General features: G+C 42.8%; 2 protein-coding genes across 55 annotated transcripts in view; one reads left to right on the top strand and one right to left on the bottom strand.

The window, feature by feature from the left end:
- NEB (nebulin) overlaps positions 1–924 on the top strand; it is a 119752-nt gene extending 118828 nt beyond the window's left edge. For all 50 annotated transcript variants that reach the window (XM_040704391.2, XM_040704414.2, XM_025152552.3 and 47 more), the window contains one exon: positions 75–924. In XM_040704391.2, the coding sequence (XP_040560325.1) occupies positions 75–248 (174 nt within the window). In that variant the 3' untranslated portion in view covers positions 249–924. The remainder of the gene's footprint in view (positions 1–74) is intronic.
- RIF1 (replication timing regulatory factor 1) overlaps positions 719–20932 on the bottom strand; it is a 30041-nt gene continuing 9827 nt past the window's right edge. The window contains exons 12-37 of one of the 5 annotated variants that reach the window (XR_003076168.3): positions 20738–20848; positions 20437–20499; positions 19551–19651; positions 19080–19166; positions 18561–18634; positions 18255–18435; positions 17547–17654; positions 17181–17330; positions 16529–16628; positions 15606–15870; positions 14612–14654; positions 14116–14318; positions 13310–13409; positions 12804–12947; positions 11205–11347; positions 10104–10193; positions 9937–9988; positions 6053–8827; positions 5424–5561; positions 5075–5152; positions 4873–4988; positions 4023–4176; positions 3663–3771; positions 2551–2839; positions 1235–1382; positions 719–1148 (exon numbers count right to left, since the gene is read on the bottom strand). Coding sequence is in view for 2 of the 5 variants with exons in the window: in NM_001396476.1 (NP_001383405.1) it covers positions 2619–2839; positions 3663–3771; positions 4023–4176; positions 4873–4988; positions 5075–5152; positions 5424–5561; positions 6053–8827; positions 9937–9988; positions 10104–10193; positions 11205–11347; positions 12804–12947; positions 13310–13409; positions 14116–14318; positions 14612–14654; positions 15606–15870; positions 16529–16628; positions 17181–17330; positions 17547–17654; positions 18255–18435; positions 18561–18634; positions 19080–19166; positions 19551–19651; positions 20437–20499; positions 20738–20848 (5606 nt within the window). In the remaining 3 variants the exon portion in view is untranslated. Of the gene's footprint in view, positions 1383–1704; positions 2840–3662; positions 3772–4022; positions 4177–4872; positions 4989–5074; positions 5153–5423; positions 5562–6052; positions 8828–9936; positions 9989–10103; positions 10194–11204; positions 11348–12803; positions 12948–13309; positions 13410–14115; positions 14319–14611; positions 14655–15605; positions 15871–16528; positions 16629–17180; positions 17331–17546; positions 17655–18254; positions 18436–18560; positions 18635–19079; positions 19167–19550; positions 19652–20436; positions 20500–20737; positions 20849–20932 lie in introns of those variants that run through there. The other 4 variants (XR_001467565.4, XR_005861780.2, NM_001396476.1 and 1 more) reach the window with 4 other exon arrangements.

The raw sequence follows: 20932 nt of genomic DNA, 5'->3' as shown, positions 1-20932 counted from the left end.
CCGGAACCAGACGAGAACCTAACAGCACTGATATGAACAACCCTTAATTTCCCCCTCTTTATTCCAATGAGCAGAAGACATACCGGGCTATGTATGACTACACAGCAGCTGACGCTGATGAGGTTTCCTTCAAAGATGGTGACACCATTGTCAATGTGCAAGCCATTGATGAAGGCTGGATGTATGGGACCGTGCAGAGAACTGGCAAGACAGGCATGCTGCCAGCCAACTACGTGGAGGCTGTGTGAGCCAGAGAACAGCCTTCCCCAGGCACAGCTGCCTCCCTCCCGCTGCCGGCAACAGAGCTTTCTAACACCCAAGCACTGCCCTCTCTTCCATGGTGAGTGGTAGTGCTTTACAAACCAACATGGGCGGAAAAAAAAAGAAAATACATAACAAAATACTCTTGCAACTTCTTCCCTTCAAAATATTTCTGAAAACTACCTGCAAACACCACCAGGTGCTGCTCATGAGAGCTGCTTTGCTTCTGGTGTCCAAAACCTTTCTGAAATTGCCTAAGAAGTCTTTGTTTAAAACATTTAAGTATACAATACCATCAAAATGTTTTAAACAATACCAAAAATCACAACACAGTTCAGTATCACTGAGCTTTTGTACCTGTACTGGAGACTATGACTAGCGACCTTTCTTTATTCATTCTCCCATACGGAGAGAATCTTTGTGGGCTATTCTGAAGCATTTAAACAAACCTTTCTGTTTTCCATGTAAGCTTAGGATCTCAAACCAAAGTTTATCTGGAGGGGAGGTGGTAAAAAAAAAAAGGGGGGGGAAAAAAGTCTCACAAAGCAAAAGCCTCTTCTGTCTGCTTGCTGAGCTCTTATGCAGGTGTTTTTCATGCAAGTGTTCTGGGGTCAAAAGTTGTTACCTGTAAATTAGTGACTAAATAAAGCTCATGTTTCCGCAGCATGTTTGATGTTTTACTTCACTCAGATTCCCACTCTTCAATCTTAAAACAATCCTGCTTCATTCACAAAGCTGTGAAAAAAAACCAACAGAGCAGATCCAGGATGCAGCAATCCCAGCAAGGTGAAGGAGCTGGACAAACAATTTCACACCCAAACACGTTGGTTATGTGCTTGGCTCACTGTAGCACCTGGTAGCAGCCAGCCTCCAAAGATGGCTTAATTCTGTCTGGGACAAAGCATACAATGTAAACTCACAGCAGGAGGATTTGCAACTTTAACCCCGAGGCCTTTGTTTAAAGAGAACTCACAGCATACTGTGGTGTACACAGCCAGCTTGCAAGGAAAACATTTCTCACAGGGGATTCAGAACAGCAGAGCTAGAATGTAATTACACAGAGATGCGCATTGGGCACCTCCTTGCACGTGCAGGTCCCTGGATCCAAGAGATGATTAGACCTAAGGAGGTACATTTGGAAGCAGTGTTATCAGGGAAACAAGAAAACCTCCAGCCACTCATCACTGGTAGTGATCACATTATTCCTCTCACACATCCCTGTCTCTCTCATTTATTTCTGACCTGCACGAACAGGGCATGAATGGGATCCTGCTGCTCAGATACACCCCAGCCTTTGCTGCCCCTCACCTCTGCCTCAGGCAGCACCAATGGCCTTTTCCAAGCTTCCTCCTAACCCTGAGCTTCCAAAGCAACTCCTGAGGAAGGGATGAACAATTTGGAGGCAGTTTGTTTCATTTGAGCTTAAAGACTGACATTAACAACTTTGGGAACTAATTGCTGTTTTATTTGCACATGTTGAAGTTCTAACACCTGGAACGATTCCTTTCCATAAATGTCCAATATATACAAATCAGATTTCAGGGGTAAAAACGAAGAACTCTGAAGGTCTCTGAGAAGCAGCAGTGCATTCCATGCAATTAAAAACCATAAATTATTAACCAACATCTGCAATCACAAGCCTATACATAATATACAAAGAACCCACGTCAAATCCATTTATTTCCACAAAGGGAAAAGGGGGTCTTCTCCACCACAGGAGAGCTGCTGCAAACAAAGCTGTTAGAACACAGGAAAAGGCCAACAAGTTGTGCCAAGTCTCTCACTCGCACCGTTGCTTTTGTCCCCAGCTGCACCGTGCCCTATAACAGCACACACACAAACACCTGTGCCACCCCGCTGTCAGTACTGTGATCACCCACTGCTGCTACTGCAGGGAACCGAGCAGAGCTTCCCAGTACAGAAGTGCTGAAGGGTTTCAGCAGCTCTGAAGGAAGCTGACACGGGCAGCACGAGAACAGAGCTGAGAGCCATCTCTCACCATATATATTGAGTTTACAGCAGTAAGAACACTTTTTGGATTTGAAAAAATAACTTAACTACTCTGTTAGTTTGGTTTCAGTCTTTGCTATTGCACAACTTGATCAAGTTCTCTTTCACTACCTGAAAGAGACATGCATAGCAATGTAATAGAAATCTCTCTAATGGGGAATAAACAATCCTACAAGTTAAAAAAACCAGATAGGAGAAGTAAAGCATGATACATTTTGATCATATAGGTGTTAAAAAATCTTCTATGGTACAAAACGTACAGCTCACGGATTAACTCACCAGTAAGAAAACTACGCTTTGTGGGAAGACTTGTAACCAAATCCTCCTTCCTCAGGAATTCTAAGCAACTACTCAGCGCTGTCGTGGGGCGGTGACCTCCACCGGGACCGCAGGGTTTTCATGATGCAGTCTGACATGCTGGCCAGCTTCTCCTGCATCTCAAACAGGCGGCTGCCGGGGTAGCTGCGGAGATCTTCGGAGGTGAGCTGAGCAGCGAGCAAATCCATCTGGCTCAGAAGATCTGCAGGGGGTGGGCTGCTGCTGCTCAGGGCAATGGCTTCACCCAGATCTGCAAAGGAAGGCAGGGCAGCCAGTCAGGGCAGACTGTGTGGCAGTGGGATGCTGCAGTTTGCTTTGTATTAAATAATCCACTCCAGCACTCTACAAAGTATCAGTAGGAGAGAGCTTTTGACAAGGGCACCCCTAAGAACCAAACGCTGCCCCCTCCTTATAGGGATTTTCATCGTGTTTTTATTGCCTGTCATCAAATAAGGACAGACATCAAAGTACTCAGTGTTATTCACACACTGCCAATGCCCTTTGAGACGCATTATCCCAAGGAAGTCCACTTTAAACCAGACACTGGAATCACTCCTGAGTTCTCTGTTCTCTGGTCAACCAAATGCCTCAACTGTCTTACAGGAAAAACAATTCCTCTGCTTAAACCATAAGGCCAAACCCCAAAATCCATGAAAAAAAGAAACAACAAAAAAAAACCCCAGGCCCTAAAATCCAAACTGGGTATCCTGGGAAACAGCCAGAACACCCAAAGGCATCGCCTCTGCCCCACAGTTCACTGTGTTCCTGAGCACACCCAGAACTGCAGCAGGACCCGCAGCACCAAACAGCTCAGGAGGAGCACGGGCTGAGATGTGCAGAGCAAAGAAGTGCGAGCCCTGCTGAACACGGAGTTTTAGGGAACAGCAAAGCACATTTTGGCCCCAGCAGTTTTAAAACATTTCAAAATGCCATTACTGGAGGGCTTCAGGATGTGATTAACTCCTCTCATCCCTCCAGACTAGCTAGCAGGTTTCCAAAAGGAATCAAGTGTTCCATTAGAAAGAATGAAAGCAATGACAGCAGACCCTAAGCAACATGCAGGCAGGAGTTACCCGTTGCAAGTTTGTCCTCATCCACAGGAGGAGATTTATCCTCTGCACTGTTGACTGTTCTCTCCCCGTCTTCGAGCGCTCCGATTTCTTCACACCCTCGAGATTTTACCTGAGGATTTTTCAGAGAGAACAAAGATGGTGCACATTCAGAGCTACACAGCAGGACGTGCTTTAACTGTACAACAAATAGCCATTCCCACTATGAGTGCCCAAACACCGCGCCCCAAATGCCCGCCTTGGGCAAATATGACAACTTAAAGTGCTTTTACTATTAAGAAAAATACATTACCCATGATGAGTGGTTGTTAGTAGTTCATTAGGTTAAGTGCTGGCTTCCTAGGAACCAGGATTAAGCTTTACCTGTTGCTCGTGATATCCTCTGAGAGCTTTTTTAACATTGGAAACTTTAGGGGAACGGATGGGAAGCGTTTTGATTTCCGATGCTGTCAGAGCGCTGAGATCTCCCACTGTCTTTATGTTCTTCGCTCGAATGAGCTGCCCCAGACCTCTGGCACTGCAGCAGAGAAAAGGTGGTTAATTAATTACACCAAGATCTGCCTCCGTCCTCCTTGGTGTGGTACAGCAGGAAGAGCTCTTGCATGAATGTCAACTGACATTCACATAAATAAAGGAAAATAAAATGCAAATGACATTTTTCTGTTTGCAGCAGCACACCTTCTTGCAATGTATCCAAAACCCATCAGGTAGTGCTATTCTGAAGGCCGATTACACATTAGTAGGAAGAGAAGCAGAACAGAGCAGGAAAAGGCCGTTCAGAGCAGTTCCCACTGCAAGTCTGTATGCTGTCATCCAGATTCAAATCTGAAGACACACCAGCTGAGCTCCTGGCATTTGTATGGCTGTAATACAGATCTTAACCAGAAATCCCGCTGTGCCTGCAGTACCCCCAAGCAGTCCTGGGATGGCAGCACCTTCAGCCATCCCCTTCCATACAGTGGAAGCTCTGATCACCTTGTAACACATCATTAACATCCATCTGCTCTGTCTTGCACCCCATGCAGGTCTGGTGCAAACTTTTCACAGCTTTACCAGAAGACCACCCGAGTCATTCCCAGGTTGCTGGGAGGAGAAGCAGGGGATGCAGTTTTGCAAAAGACGTCTATAATTCACCACTTTTCTGTTGCTGTTAAGATGCAATAAGAACTCAGTTTCCATTAAATCACGTCTTCCAAAGCAACAAGGCACTTACCATATATTTGATGTGATCTGAGGTAAAATTACATCAACGGGTGCCTTACACCCAGCTAAGGCAGGATACACACATTCCGTAGGGGAAGGCAGTGACTCCTTCACCATTTCTGTCATCTGAAATAACACAGAAGAATGATTAGATTAACTATCACACAACTGAATACGAGAAAGTAAGAAACGTGAACCAAAGCACTTCTTACTAAACACTTCTTTGAGCTCTTAAATTTAGGGTTACGAGATCCTGGGGACAGAAATCCTTTGGTTGGAGTTGTAATATGCTGGATAGAAAAAGAGGAAAAAAAAATCTCTCAGCACTGTAAGAATTCAATTCATTTCATCTTTTTAGCTACCTAGCTTACAGCACGTTGGCCTGCAGAGCAACAGAACGAGCCACAGAATAAACCAGTTCCAGCTAGTTCTTAAACTCACCCATTTTCTACTCTTTGCTCTTACAACTGTTTGCAGGGAGCTACAGGCACATGACACAGCTAGCTATGTCACTGAGGAACTGGAGACTTATGACATGCAAAAGAATATCTAAAAAGTTACCTTAGTCTGAATATTAGATAAGATTTTAAGACTTCGTGAAGACGGTGAAGAATGGGATCTAATGACAGGACTTCTCCTGTCTATGTCGTCAGCCAGTCCTTCCTGATAGATGGGATTGGCAAAAGAGACCCGACGAATCTGTTGTCAGAGAGAAGCAGTTTTTATAGCATGAACCACAACAGTGTGCTGAAGGGAGCCTGAAGTGACAAAACAACTGTTTGAAATGGATAAGGTCACTGAAATTCCTGAACGACACCATTCACCCAAGGGCTGAAGCCACGATTACAACGGCTTCTGCCAAAGGAAACACTGTGTTCCCCAAAAATCCATTGGTAAGATCCTGATTTTGCAGTGGCATTCGTTCCATTGCAACTCCTGCAGGCAGAGCAGAGCAGAGCAGCCATTGGGGCTGTTCTGACAACAAACCTCCCAAGCTCCCAGTAATACGAGCCTGCTGATGTCTGTGCACTACACAAATATCTACAGGTCCTTATCCTCAATGTACCTTCATTCACAAGTGACAAAATTAAGGGGATAACTGCACATGTTTGGAACTCACTGCGCTACAGGCAGTGTTACTGCTGCATTAGAACAGAAGGAACCATATCACAGAACAAATTGCACAGTACCTTATTAGCAGGTGACAAGGAATCGTCCTCGTGGTGCCTTTTTACACCTCTCTTCAAAATGCTGGTGGATGGGGAAGCTGAAGGAGACCACGTGCAGCGTGCCTGCACACCGCTGGGGCTCCCATTGACCGAGGTGAAAGAATCCAGGCCTTCTGGCTTCTGAGGCGAATCCGCACTCTTATTTTCTACTACTACATCTTTGTTGCCTACAGCCACATTCTCAGGCACTGTGATTTCAGCTTCCAGCAGTTCCTCTCTCATCTCGTTATCTGGAGTAATGCAAACTTCTTCCAGAGCGTTCTCAGCTTCCTCCTTGCCGTCCCGATTGCCTTCCAGCTCATCCATCTGTTTTGTCTCAGGTTTGCTACCATCAGCCTCAGGGACCTCCTCCACTTCCCCATGCTGGCTTTCTTCTTCCTTTTCTACAGCTGCCTTCTCTTCACTTTGATCCCCTGCAGCCACAGAGCTGTCGCCGGGCTCATCCGAAGCACACTCAGACACAGACACACACTGCTCAGCTCTGTCGTTCCCATCAACCTCTTCTTTCACTTTTATTTCCACTACAGGATCACTGACTTCACCTGCTGTGTGTGGTGGATTCTCTGCCTCTTCCTTCATAACACCAGAATTTCCTTGCAGGTTGTCTTCACACGTTCTCTCTCTTTCCAAGCTCAACATACCGGACTCCTTAGCAGGAGGCAGCGGTGTGCTCATGGCACAAGGTGTGATGGACAAGCTCTCCTCCAGATTCGAGCTGCCAGACACCTCTGCTGTACTGACAGCCATCTGCACTGGTGTGGCCTGAGGCTCAATCAGCTCACGAGGATCCTCACTTTTTGACTCACTGAGTGATGTTTGCTGCTTCACTCTTTTCGAGCAGCAGTCGCAGCTCTTGGCTTTTCTCACCCTTTTGCTTCTCTTGTGCTGACAGTCCTGCATTTGCAAAGAGGAGAGGTCACTACCTGAAGTGTTTGCTCCTTGTACGTTCTCAGGCTGAACACTCGAATGCTGTTCCACAGAGCTTTGCTTTTCAATGCATTTATTTTCATCTCCTTTCAAAACTTCATCAGACACACGTGGGTCACTGAAAGATTCTGGCAACACACCAGCTTTGCTTTGTTCCACGCTCACATTCTGAGTACTGGGAGAAGTCCTTGAGCTGGCAGACCCCTCAGCTTCGTCAGCACCTGCAAGCAGCACTTGATTTTTCACATCAGATGGTGCAGACATCAATGCTGCATCTGTGCTGACTTCACTGCTTAATTCACTTTCATTCATCCCTGACAGATTCTTACTTTCATCTACTTGAGAAGACACCCCATGGCTTTGGCTTTCTGGCTGGACATCTTTTCGTTTACCTTCAAGAGAATCACTTTTATTTTTTGTTTTTCCAGATTTTTTCTTTAAACTTTCCTTCTTGGTCTCAGAGCCATCAGCCTCTGCGTTTTCTATGCTGGAAAGCAATCCTTGTGAACTCCTCCTGGTGTGGTATCGTGGCCGCTCCCTTTTCTTCTCACTTACTGTATCTGAGCTACAGTCCTGACCTTCCGAGTCACTCTTTAATGTGTCTTCTGGCTTCCCAGCACTTCTGTTTGCTTCCTCATCAGCTCCCTTTGCAGCAGGAGGCTCCTTTGAGCCCAAGTCCTCTGCAGCACTTCTCTCAGGTAGGCTGCTTTCTTTTTTGATGGCATGTTCTGAAGCTTTCCCACAGACTGCTTTCTGCTTCTGGGATGCATCCTCTTTAGTCTGGGGCACCTTCTTCTGCAGGGCTTTTTCATCTTCTTTACGTTTGTCTTTTTTTTGGTAGCCATCCTCCTTATCCTGACTACCTGCTGCCATCTCTGCATTTTCTGACCGCCGTCTCGAAGAACGTCTCAGTGTTTTCTGACTAAGAGATGCATGTGGGCCCTGACTGCCATCACCCATTACCTGCTCGGAGGACACGGCCGTCTTCGGGGGTGTATTTTCTTTAGAATCCATTTCAAACGCCCGGACCTTTTCTATTTCTGCCATTACAGCTTCAGCTTTTTTGATGTCTGGTTCTGGAGAGCTGACAGGTTGGGGCTGAGCAGTGAGAACACGCTCCGTGTCCTCCATTGAGCAAGGTGATTCGGGACTATTTTCCACGCTATTGGAAACGAAAGACTCCTGAGCACCTTTTTCTTGTTCTGAGTTAGTTACCAGCTTGGCCTGCTGATTTCCTTGCTGCTCCATTTTACTCTGCCTGCGCGTCAGCCTTCGTTTTGCAGCAGAAATCTGCTCGGATTGTGAAGACTTTCTACTCTCTTCCCCAGACTTCCCTGGCTTACGACCAGTCTTGCATACGTTTATATTTCCCTGTTTATCCGGCACAGAAGCACTTTGAGACACCTCTGACACACTGTTTAAAGCTGAAGGGCTGAAGGGCCTGCTCTCTGAACTATCAAACTTCTCCAGTGTAATAAAAGATTGCCGTCGGCTCGCAGGCTGTGGCGTTCCACAGATCACATCGCTTGAAGTAGAACTGCAGCTGATAGCTGAAGTGTTTTCATTCCCTACTAAGGACTCCTTTGAAGCTGTTTCTGTACCACTTTTTTCTAATGCCTCTCCAACTGATGACTCCTCTCCAATGATTCCAGTTCTATCACCCCTTGACGACTCTTCTTCGCTGTTTGAGTTCTTCTCTATGTGATAAGCAGACTTCTCTTTCACATCCTCCAGAGGATTATCCACTTTGCAGTCCCCTGTGTTTCCATCTGAATCAGCAATACAGCTTTCACTCTTTCCATTTTCTTCCTGTACCAAAAACAGCAAATTCTGGTTTTGCTATTATATAAAAAATAGTTTTTCAGATTACCTTACGATGTGCCCGCCCTGTTGTGCCCCCCAGCAGAATCACAGCAGGGCTGATGATGCAGGACCCTACAAGTCCATCTGGGCCAAACCCTGCTCCAAACCTATCCTCCCAACTCTATCCCCTTCTTGTGCTGGGGGCCCCAAAAGCAGAGTGAAGCACTCCCCGTTTTCTCCTCACAAAATGCTTTTTTCCACATAGTATTTACTATTTAATCCTCGTCAAGCCCTTGCAGCTTCAACCAAAAGCAGTTCAGAATAAGGAAGCACAGCTCAACTGTTTTAAAGCACAGCCACCAAAGCAATATAGATACCAATGGGAAGACTCTTTTAAACCTGAGAAGAGTTACAGGAAAACATGAAATATTCAAACTACATCAGGAAATGTTATGGAAACAACAGGTCAGCAAGACTTCATTTCCTAGCTTATGCTTGCAGAACAGCACTGCACTAAGTCACAGTTTAGGCTGTGCTGCAGCTTTCAGTTAATTCCCTGTAAGCCCCATTATACCTGTAGCTCTGTAACAAAACTGCTTAAATACACCCTTGTATTTAAAACTGATCACATAAATCCTTGTGCCTTGAAATTAAGTTCAAGTGTTTAATAACGGACCCTTTGTTATGTAAAGTAGAACACAGCAGAAAGAACACTGCAAATGATAACAGATTGAAACCTATTGATGAGAATGAGATACAAATCTCAAGAGCTATCAGTGTATGCCATAGTTACATGAGCCTGTGCCCTAGCTATACAGAAATGGAACAACCAGGAAGCCCAGGAAACAATGTATTCATGAGAGTCCTACAGGTTAATCAATGCAGAAAATTAAACTATTACTGTCAGCAGATACATCCTGGGTATGTTCTGTTGGGGTTTTGTTTTGTTTTTTGTTTTTTTTTTTGCTTTCCAAAGCACTCTAAAAGCTACTTAATAATCAAAAGACAGTAATCAGGGAATTTTGCCATTACCAGAGCTGCTATTATAAAGAAAGCATTATGGATATGGTTATAATTCTGATACCTTAACTCCCATTTAGACATTGAGAAGTTACCTGAGGATTGTTTTTAAAATCTTCTTTTGCATTTTCTAAAGGTGACTTCTCCCTAAAATAAAAGTTAATTAAATTAGAAGTGCTGCCAAAAAAAAAAAATATATATATATATATATATAAAAAGAGAGGGGGCACGTTTAATGCATATAGTGGCCCCTTTTACTTACAAAGAGTCTTCCTGGCTCTGAGTATACTGAGAAAATAAGGTAGTATCTTGTGATGAGTCTAAATTGTTGTACATAGCAGGAATACCAACTCTGAAACAAAACCAGAAATGATTAAGTTGGAATATTAAAAGAACACATTGGATGAGAGTGGGTAGTGTGATGTATCACAAGACAGCAAATTCTGGTTATGAAGTTGACTTCTAAACTCTTAAGACTACTCAAACAGCAACATGCATTACAGTATGGATTGCTGTAAAAGAAGCAATGCAGCATGTACCGAGTATCAGGAGACTCTGTAAGCACACATTCCACTCCACCCTCTGGAAAAGAAAAGACACAGTATTGCTATCTGCCACTGCAACCTCACAGTCCAACTGGAAAAAGAAACAAAGTGGATGTGGATCACCATTTATCCCCTGAACTGAGAACTACAATTTTCACCCGCACCAAATTTAGTTCCAACCATGCTTATGGGTGTGTGTGTGGGTAATAGAGAGCTGTGGGCAGGATCCCACTGTGCAAAGAATTCATCAGCACAAGCTGACTACGTAATCCAACTGTGTTCCTGTACAACACAATCGTACACAAGGTTTGCTTATACTCTTTCAGTGACCATCTGCCTGAAGAACCTACACTCGCTTTCTTGCAGAGAAAGAGAGGATAATTCTTAAGATTCCCTTCTTACTAAGCTGAGTTTTTGCAATATCCTGATTTCTGATATGCTGCTGACACAGAAGTTCTCTCTCAAAGCTAAGAGTTTTTCCTGCAGCTCAGGTGAGAACACCCTTTTAATTCCACACATAAGAAAAATGTCAGCTTTAATTCATGTGTCAAGAGTCATGAGGTACAAACGTACCTCCAAGCATCAAACAGATAACAGAGCATATTTAATCCAAGTAGGAAATGTAGGACAGAGAATAACTTGATTGCTTTAAGACAGTAAAGCAAGGAACTCTGTTAGCTCTAAATGTTTTAACTTGAAAGGAAGACAAGGAAATAATTACACACAGTAATCTGAAATACAGGAACTGAAGCTGTGTCTATGTGATGTATCTAACAAAACAACATTTCACATTAAGCTTAAAAGAATGAATGACAAACCTCTTTGACCTAAGCACTTCTTTTTGATGTTCTGTCAATATCCTTGCTTTTGTTTCTGGGGGAATGAACACAAAATCAACAGATTTCTCCTCTTCCAGAAGTACGTCACTTTTAGGCTTTGAAGCTGAAAACTCCAATTTCAACTACAGAAAGATTAAAAAAAAACTTGGATTAGAAACAAAGTAGTGGAACTGAAAACTGCTTCATAGTTCAGGTAGAGCCATCCAGAACGAAACAGGTTTCAGATAAGCACAGCTCTCTCAGCACGCTGAATTGGCACACATCCCTCAGTAGATGCTGACTGCATTGAAAGAAATGCTGGACATGACTTAAGGATGCCAAAACCAAGCCAATATCCTCCCTAGTTCTCAGGTATATTTACCCATTTTGACAGCTATCAAGTGCAGATTTAGGAAGGAATGCAAGAGCTCTGACTGTTTGAGCACAATCCCTGCCACCTTAATCTATCAGGAACTGGTTTATCACTCAATATATGGTTAAGCAGGAAAATGAGTTAAATCACAGTGGTGCTATACATGGCTGTAATGATGCTTGTAGCACTTGTTTTCACTGCATCAGCATCACACAAAAAGGAGTACCAGTGTTCACACGGAGAATAGCGGAGTAAATGCCTGTTTAACCTCCAGAAGGGAAATGTGCAGTTGCAGTCAAATGGCGATGTACTGCATTTCAATAAACTCCCATACAGAGAAGTATCAAGGCAGTGAAGTGCACTGTAAGATCAAATATTGCCAGAGATCACATGGCCACTATCAACCGAGCTCCCTCTATAGCATCAGACAGCTTTGGGAGAACGAGGAGAAGACATCTGTACTATCTGCTCTGGGATCGAAGTCACAAGAGACCAACTGCAACTTATCAGGGATGTGCTTCAACACCAAAAGAAATAGCAGGAGACCTACCCGCCCCTTTCAGGACCATTTCAGAACCCAAGCCATCATCAACTGCCTGACTTTGCAGCACAGGATTTAATGAACATCTCAGTGGGTAACAGTGAGAGTCCTGTAAAGAAATGCTGAGGGAGCTGGGCTTGCTTAGCTTAGAGAAGAGAAGGCTGTGGGGAGATCTCATCACAGCCTTCCAGTACTTGAAGGGAGCTTACAAGCAGGAGGGGACTGACTTTTCACATGGTCTGAAAGTGATAGGACAAGGGGGAATGGCTTTAAACTAGAAGAGGGGAGTTTTAGGTAAGATATTAGGGAGACATCTTTTACTCAAAGGATGGTGAGGCAGCAGCACAGGCTGCCCAGAGAGGTTGTGGATGCCCCATCCCTGGAGGCACTCAAGGCCAGGCTGCATGGGTGGCAACTCTGCCCATGGCAGGGGGTTGGAACCAGGTGGTTTTTAAGGTCCCTCACAACCTAAGCCATTCTATGACTCTGTGACCCATCAGGCAGCCTTCCACGATCCCTCCTTAGAACTCAATCTGTAAACTTACTTCAAACAAACAAAACATTAACAGTGTGCACTACAGTTCAGCTTATAAGAAAAAAACTGAAGTAATTTATTAATTCTAGCTCAGAGTTTCCAACAGAATAACAGATTTTGATTTGTCAAACTTATCAGTGAACACCTCACCTTTGCAGATGTGACTTGCACGTTATCAGACTTGTCTTTAACTTCATTTTTTAGTTCACCTGTCTGGGCCAATATAGAGTCTCGTTTCTGACCCAAGTTTACTTCCATCCCACTCAGCTTTGCATCCCATTGGGAGTTTTCTGCCTATTCAAATAAAAAAAAATACAGTGAGTACATTGTATGAAGCAACTTCAAGCTCAAACCCACTGAGATGTATTCATTACTACAGCTGACCACACTCATTTTTATCTAAATTATGTAGAGAACTTAAAAGGAAAAATCATTGTTCTGAACAAACTCATAGAATTCCAGATTTAAAATGCATTAACTGAGGCAGTCCAGCCTTTTGTCGAGTGTTTATACAGCACGGTTTATCATCCCAGACATGAAGTAACTGCAAGCCAATTCCACTAAAAAAATCAAAACTGTCTTCTGCAGAGCCTTCTGAATAATTCCCAGGACGTTACACACAGTTAAACATCCACAGGGGGCAACAAAATATTTACCTCATCAGAGAATGGGCCGCTTTGTTCGTCAGCTATCTCAATGCTTTCAAAACCAGGCAGCAAGAGGGGCATTTTCTGTTTGGCTTGGCTTAACACAGGTCTACAAAACAATTCAGGCTTATGAGAAGCGTGCAGTAATAGCAGCAGGTACCCTAGCTGTCAGTACAGGCAGAATGTGAACTGTACCCAGAACAATATTAATCATGGTATGTAACCTGAGATCTCTTTCTTGAAAGTATTACAGCCCACAGCTGTAGAATTAAGTTAAATGAGTCTAAAGATAGATTACTAGGCATATAAACAGGAGGGGGAACAGTTGTTTACAAGGGTGGATAGTGAATGGACAAGGGGGAATGGTTTTAAACTGAGACAGGGGAGGTTTAGGTTGGATATGAGGAGGGTGGTGACACACTGAACAGGTTGCCCAAGGAGGCTGTGGATGCCCCATCCCTGCAGGCATTCAAGGCCAGGCTGGATGTGGCTCTGGGCAGCCTGGGCTGCTGGTTGGCGACCCTGCACATAGCAGGGGGTTGGAACTGGAGGAGCACTGGGGCCCTTTCCAACCCAGGCCATTCTATGGTTCTATGATGTTCTGAACACTCTTCAAAGCTCTCTAGAAACCACATATTTATATCACCCTGCATAAGTAAGCAACATACTACCTATGTTTTCTTGTTTTCTTCCCACAATTGTGTCCTTCACTAAGTGTAGCTCTTACACTCAGAGAGGACCTGCTTAATGCTGCAGCGACCTTTGTTCCAGAACAATTCCCACACAATGTACACAACAATAAAAACGTATCTTACTTTAATTCTTCAGGGTAGGTCAACGATGCAGCCTTAGCAAATGTTGTGTTCCAGAAGTTGGCGCACTGCTTGCGCATCTGTTTGCTCTTATGCTGAAATATTACACAGAGCAATGGAGAAAGCTGCTCCAGCAGCTCACTGTCATAGCAGCCCATGCAGTGGGACTGCAAACACAGGATAATCTCAGCCAGGAGTTTTTCAAGCTGAGGAAAGGAAGAAGCAATATTTACATATTTTTTAGGTTCTCATTCCAACACTGCACATATTCTCCATTTAAAATTTGTGATTTAAGAATAAACCAGTTTAGAAACCACACCACAGAACAAGTCTCCCTAAAGCTTACGTTCCCTTGTCTCAGTTATTGCTCTAGTTCAGCATGGTTTATAAGTTAAATCTCTACCTTCACTATAATTTTGTTCAGAATCCAGGATGAACAGAAAAACCTCAACATAGCCCTTACATCTCCCCAACCCCAATACTTCTCTACCAAACTCACCTTGCTGTTAAGGTTACTGTATGCTTTAGGTACGTCAGCAAGCCTGCCAAAACAAAACAAGGTATGAAATATTTTGCTCTCGTTTACCCTAAGGGTTAAACACAGACTCTCAAGCACTGCACAACAGTTTTGATACACAACTCAGAACTAATGGAGAGATCAGCAATTAGTACAAACTTGCTATTAATACACATTTATAATTACAAGTGCTGGGGTTTTTTTTTTGGATGCTGAGTAGGCCCCCAAGTCTGTGTTTGTTTGCATATGCCTTCCCTCAAAAAAAGTATATCCAATGCTCACTTCTCCTATTTAACGAGTAACTCCACAAAAGATGACACTCAAAGCGAGGCAGATGAGATGGGAGACAGACACGTGGTGTTCAATCCAACCTCACAGAGGAGCAAATGGATTCTTGCTGACGGGGACTCAGATTTTAGAAACAGCAGTAGCAGCCCTGCTTCAAATGTCAGTTAACAGCCACAGAACCACATTTACAGGCTGACCAGAAGCATGCTACCCTACCCTCCCTCTTCCTAAGAGGCTGGAAGCTGTTCTCTAACTCTATTCATCTCCTTATCCTGAAGGAAGTCTTCACACCCTGCATCATATACAGATCAGAATCTATCCCACCAAGCTCATCCTAAATCCCATCCTATCCTAGGAAGAAAAGCCACGAAGGATTAAAATAAGAAAACCCCATAAGAAAACAAAAACCAAAGAAAACAAGAAGCACACAGCAAACACATTTCTTCTCTCTGCTTAAACACACGATTCTACTGCACTTAAGCTGATTTTAATTAAAGCAGAAGGTGTCCTGGAAGCTGTCAAACTTTGAAGCTGAAAATTCTTACTGTCCCCTACTGCCATCCTAGCACTGAAGTTGTGAAAAACCCTGAGCCACGTTTAAATACACCGTGTGCTACAGACTACACAGTTTCACTGCTATGCAGCAATGCAGTGAGTTCAGTTCTCCAACCATTATTTAAATACTCACTTTGTTTTTTCATAAAACACTGCCAGTGGTTTTGAAAAAACTGCAAACATAGTCCCAATCATTGAAGGCAATGAAATGTGGCTGATGATGTTGTGAAGAACAGCAATAAGTGAATGACCGACAGAGGCCAATGGTTCTGGGCAGGCGTCTTCAGAACTGAGAGCATGGAAGGAATCCAGTAGCATCACCAGAAGCTTGAACAGGGAGGAGAGCTTCCCAAGGGGCTCCCTTTTCTTCTTAGACCAGTCAGTAGGTGTCTGTGGAGCTAATATTAAAAAGAGATAGATAGATAGATATATATACACATACATACTTCCCAACAAAACATCTTAACTTCCTTTTTATATGGGAAACACAGCTTTGATTCCTAAACTATACCTATCTAGGAAGTTCTGAACCGGATCTAATAGAAAACATACACTTCCTGGTGCATAACTTTATCATCCTACTACAGACACAGCTCTCACTCCTTTTATTTGTCTTTACTGCTCACCCAAATGACTGCTTTTAAGCATCTTTAATGCCTCCTTGCAGAAGAGAGCAGCCACACCAGAGCTGTTAGCTGGCAGGTGTGAATTCGGGGGGAGAGAAGGGGAGCTATCAAGTTTTATTCAGAGTGAAGTCTCCATCATGTTTTTGCTCACCAGTTATTCCCCATTAAAGCATTTCATTCTTCCAGCAGCCCACCATTATGTCCTATTCAGCTAGGACAGAGATATTATGAAAACCATCAAGTTTTATATTGAATTAATTCATTTTGGAAATCAGTTCTTTAGATTTTTTGGTCAATTCCTTAGCTAAGATGCAAAGTGTATGCTGACTATTGGTATCCTACAGTCATCACTTCACCTACATTAACTCTAATTTTCAACCAAACCTGAAAGAAACCAACAGAAAGCCCCAGGATCCAAGTATTTACTTACATCTATTTTTGGGCTGATATTTAGTACCATAGGGTGCAAAGTTGATGCAGTCCACCATAACTGCCACAACATGGGTGAGACCATCCAGCATTGCAGACATCTGAGGAGGAAACAGAAGTCGTCAGCAAAACCCAGACAAGGAACAGTGGCAGAAGAACAGTGCTGGGCTGTAATACGTAAGTAATACATAAGCATATATTTAATCTACGGAAGGCTGACAGTACCACAGGCACAGAGCAAAAGATGCCCTCTGCACACTCCACTATCCACCTTCCTCACCAAAACACCTGTTTGTGGCATTTGTTAATTCAACCTCAAGGTACACCATGCATACAAAACTTCAACCAGACAAGCCATATTTACCATAATGATGACATTCACCAAACCAGCACTATTTAAATGCTTAGAAGCCAAGCCCAAAGACTCATCTTATTTTAACATTCAAGCATTATCATTTATATTTACTCCTTTCTTTCAATCCATTCCTAGTTCAGCTCCCAGCAGTAAAATGAAACAGCTTTAAGCCAGACACAAAACACTTGAAATTACAGCAATTACTCCATTAAAGTTTACAACAGATTCTTGCACAAGTCTGGCACATAAACATTTCCTGAAGTACTTCTATAGTTCAATATCACTGGTTTATACTCACTACTGGAGTTTCACCTTCTAGCCCAGATATTATTTTGGCACACAGTTCTTCACAGCACAGGTTTTCTTCTGCTGTTGCAACCAAAGCAGCACAGCGAGCAAATGCTCTGTAGAGGTCTGACCAAGCACGCAGCAAGGATTTCATAGTTGGCTTCAACAACAAAAAGAGAAAGTTTGTAAGTATCAACCTCTGAGCATAAAGACTTGCTTTAAGTGTTCTGCTGTCAAAACTCGAATTCCAATCTCAAAGCAGTGGTCTAATGTACGTGCATGCTGGTACAAGCAGCTCCACTCCGAGATGAGCTAGCACCTCACAGGTTTAATATAACCCACCCTGCTTCTGATCAGCATTAGTATTGACAGTTACCTGTGGAAATTCCTGAACAGGGAAGATATGGGACACTGGTAGCAACAGAGCATTATAAACAGCATTGAAATTGTGCTCCAGTGCGTCCCCTTGATTTACTTCATTAGTCTGCAATGAGAAAATGCACTGGTGAAGCAAACTACAAAACTTCAATGACAAATTATGTCGTTCTGAATACATTTGTTTGGAACACAGAGGTTGCACAAGCTAAATAGCCAAGTGTGTTTTTAAATTAGCTACTTCTCCATTCTTTCAGAGCTCATATTGATGTCACCATTCAAACAGGCAAAAAGCATGTCAAGAAATACCAGAATAGCCCCTTAATTTAAGGGAAAAGAGTATGAAAATGCATGTTTTATGTATTTTTGCTGCAGTGATGCCAGCAATCTACGTAAGACACCTAATACAGCTTGTGACAGATATTCTTAACATTTTTACATCTCGTGACTGCATGATGGTTAGTTCAATGTTTCCTACATTGCAATGCACTGAACCTGTTGAATAGGACTGCTGACATGACTGCAAACATTCACACTAAGGCTGCACACATTCCAGTCCCATAAATACCACCACAGCTTATATAGTTTTATGATCACAATGAGTAGCTCCTAAAAGCACACCAGGAGAAAATATAAGGCACAGAATTTTGGTGGCTGTTTTTTGGGGTTTGGGAGAGTGCTGGGAAAGAGAACAGCAAAGTCACTGTACCCGGTTAATCCAGTCAGTCAGCGGGTTAACAACAATACTCCACATCCTCCAAAGATGCTCCTTGTTTTCCACCTGCTTGGCGTTCTGATTAATAACACACAGCACAGACTCACTGAAAGCCAACAGAGATGTAGGTCCGGATAAAACATAGCGCATAAGAGTTTCCAGAATGATGAAGAATCTAGGGAAGGAAAGTTGGGAAGGTGAGTGACTTCTTCAGTTGATGCTAGGAAGAGAATTCTAGACAGTCTTCAGCTCTAAGGGACTTTGTTATTGAAACAAAAACCCATACGAAACAACACATACCTCTCATCTGTCACACACCACTCCAAGAGGTTGTTATGGAAAGGCAGCTGAACTAAGAACAAAGCTGGTGTTCCCTTGTAAAAGGAATTGAACAGGTCAAAACAAGAAATACACTGATCAAGTTAAACAGCTGTCTCACTTCAGTGTGCATACACCTTCTGTAAGCCACAGGGAATTTACAACTGTATTAACAGTTGTCAGAAACTGTAAATTCTAACACTTCAAAGCAAAAATTAGAGGCAAACACATGAGAATTAAACTGCTTTGATGGGATTGTGAGGGAAGTGCAATTATACTATAACTGAAGTAATTAAACACCTTAAAAAAGCTACAGGCTTTGCAGTGCTTAATCACCATGTCCTTGGCACAACACGTGAGGACAGGTATACATCAGGCAAACACTGCACACTGTAATACAAGTGAAAGGTACAGACCTGGTGAAGTACTCTGCACATCTGCAGACATGACATCCTAACACTAGGAAACATAAAGACAGACAAGGAAGGAAGCCAGACTTACATTTAAAAGATCCATATCAGCAATCTGATAAGCTGGTGATCCCAATACTTTTGGAGGTAATTCCTTCACAGTAATATCAATGAGGGACTAAGGTAAGGAGGGGAAGAGAAGAAAATGTCATTATGCTTTCTTTCTTTTGAGGGTACTACTACTTTATGCAATGCCACAAATTACTTCCCTTCAGTAAAGGGACAAAACACACTGTGAAAGTAGCAGTCATTTAAAACAGAAGGTGCTGCTAATTCACACACCCACACTCAACGCTGCCACCAAGTCTGAAAGACACTTAAGAAGCCCTTAAGGATCACTAGGTTGTTAGATCAGAATGGCATGACTTACAGTTCATACCAAACATATTGGTCCTTAAGAGGTCATTCTGATAAATTCATCTGATAAAAGATGCAAAAGACTACCACCAATCAGAACACAGAGAATCAAATAGAAATTAGATTAAAAGAAGTAAAAACCTACCAGTATTTTCTGTACAGGAAGAGAATTCGATCTAACAATGTTTTTTAAAGCCTGGAGCAACATGGTCAGTACTTCTGATCCTTGCTTTTCTTTCTTATTACCTGAAATAAAGAGTACTTATAGTTAGAGCAGACCGAAGTAATGATCACCATCCATTATTTAAAGCTTAAAAGTAATGCACTGTAGGACCATAAGAAATTCTGCGTGCGTTTATAAACATATACCAGATCAACAAACCAGGTACCAAGTCTCTCCGAAAAGCAGTGTAACCAAAACATTTCAATTAAGCAATCCCTCTTTTTTTAGGTAAAATGGAAACACCTTCCTGCTATTAACATTCAACTTTGACAAGCTAAAAAAAAGCTGGTATGTGAAGTTTTGGATGCATCCAAGCAACACACAATTTCTGAATGCTGTAATCATGAGCAGTACAAAATACTTCATTACCAAGACACTTTAAACAAGAACTTGTATTTGTGTATCTGGGAAGAGATTATCAGGTAACGATTTGCTACGAAATAGAAAATGATTAGGGAAAAAAGAGGTAAATGATCACCTAATACGGAATTTATACCACTGTGAGCAATACAGCAAATACTCAGGAGTGTTCTTAATATTAAAGTCCTGGTGCAGAAACATTTCTTTGTCAATCAAAGAAGTTCAAGTGCTTCTGTCTCAGTGCTGACGAACACAGCTGCAGCCATGTGCCACCGTACCTCCCTGCAGAGCCTCCATGGATCACATTGATAGCATTTTGGATTTGGGCACACAGATGAAAGAGATCAGTTCCACAAACAACTGCTGCTGATGCCTAAAAGCTGCTCTTACCAGCAATGAAACAAGTATTTCTTAAGGCAGCAGTAACATAAAGAAGTACACTTCTTACCTGATTCAATAGCTGCTTTCACATGTCCATTTATGTCCTTCCAGATACAATTCAGCATAGATTCTACAAGATAATGATATTTCTATTAAGTTTGCAATAAAAACATTAAGGAAAGTTTAAATACACACTGGGTTAAACAACTGCACTGATGTGAGCAGGAACTCAAATACACTTCAGAACCAAGTTCTATTTAAGTAATGTCAGCAGTGGAATATTACAGAAAGCAAATACTTCTTACTTATGTTTTCCTCCCCAGCATCACTTGCAGAAAAGCAATAAAACTCCACCACCAAATTCTTACCGGGAACTTCTTTTCCAACCGCAATAAATCCATCCTGAACTGCATTTATAAACGTGCTGGCGTGCTTACAGAAAAAGGATGGGCTACTGATCAGGGGGTGCTGGAGAGGCTCTAGGAGGAGAACAAAGCCAGGTCTGTAAATCTCTTATTTCACAGCCTACCTTTCAGATAAGCCTTAAAAAGAAAGCAGCAGCA

Source organism: Gallus gallus, chromosome 7 (genome assembly GCF_016699485.2).
Source record: "Gallus gallus isolate bGalGal1 chromosome 7, bGalGal1.mat.broiler.GRCg7b, whole genome shotgun sequence".
Lineage (NCBI taxonomy): Eukaryota > Metazoa > Chordata > Aves > Galliformes > Phasianidae > Gallus > Gallus gallus.
Note: the sequence above shows the minus strand (reverse complement) of the source record. Positions and strands in the feature narration are given on the sequence as shown.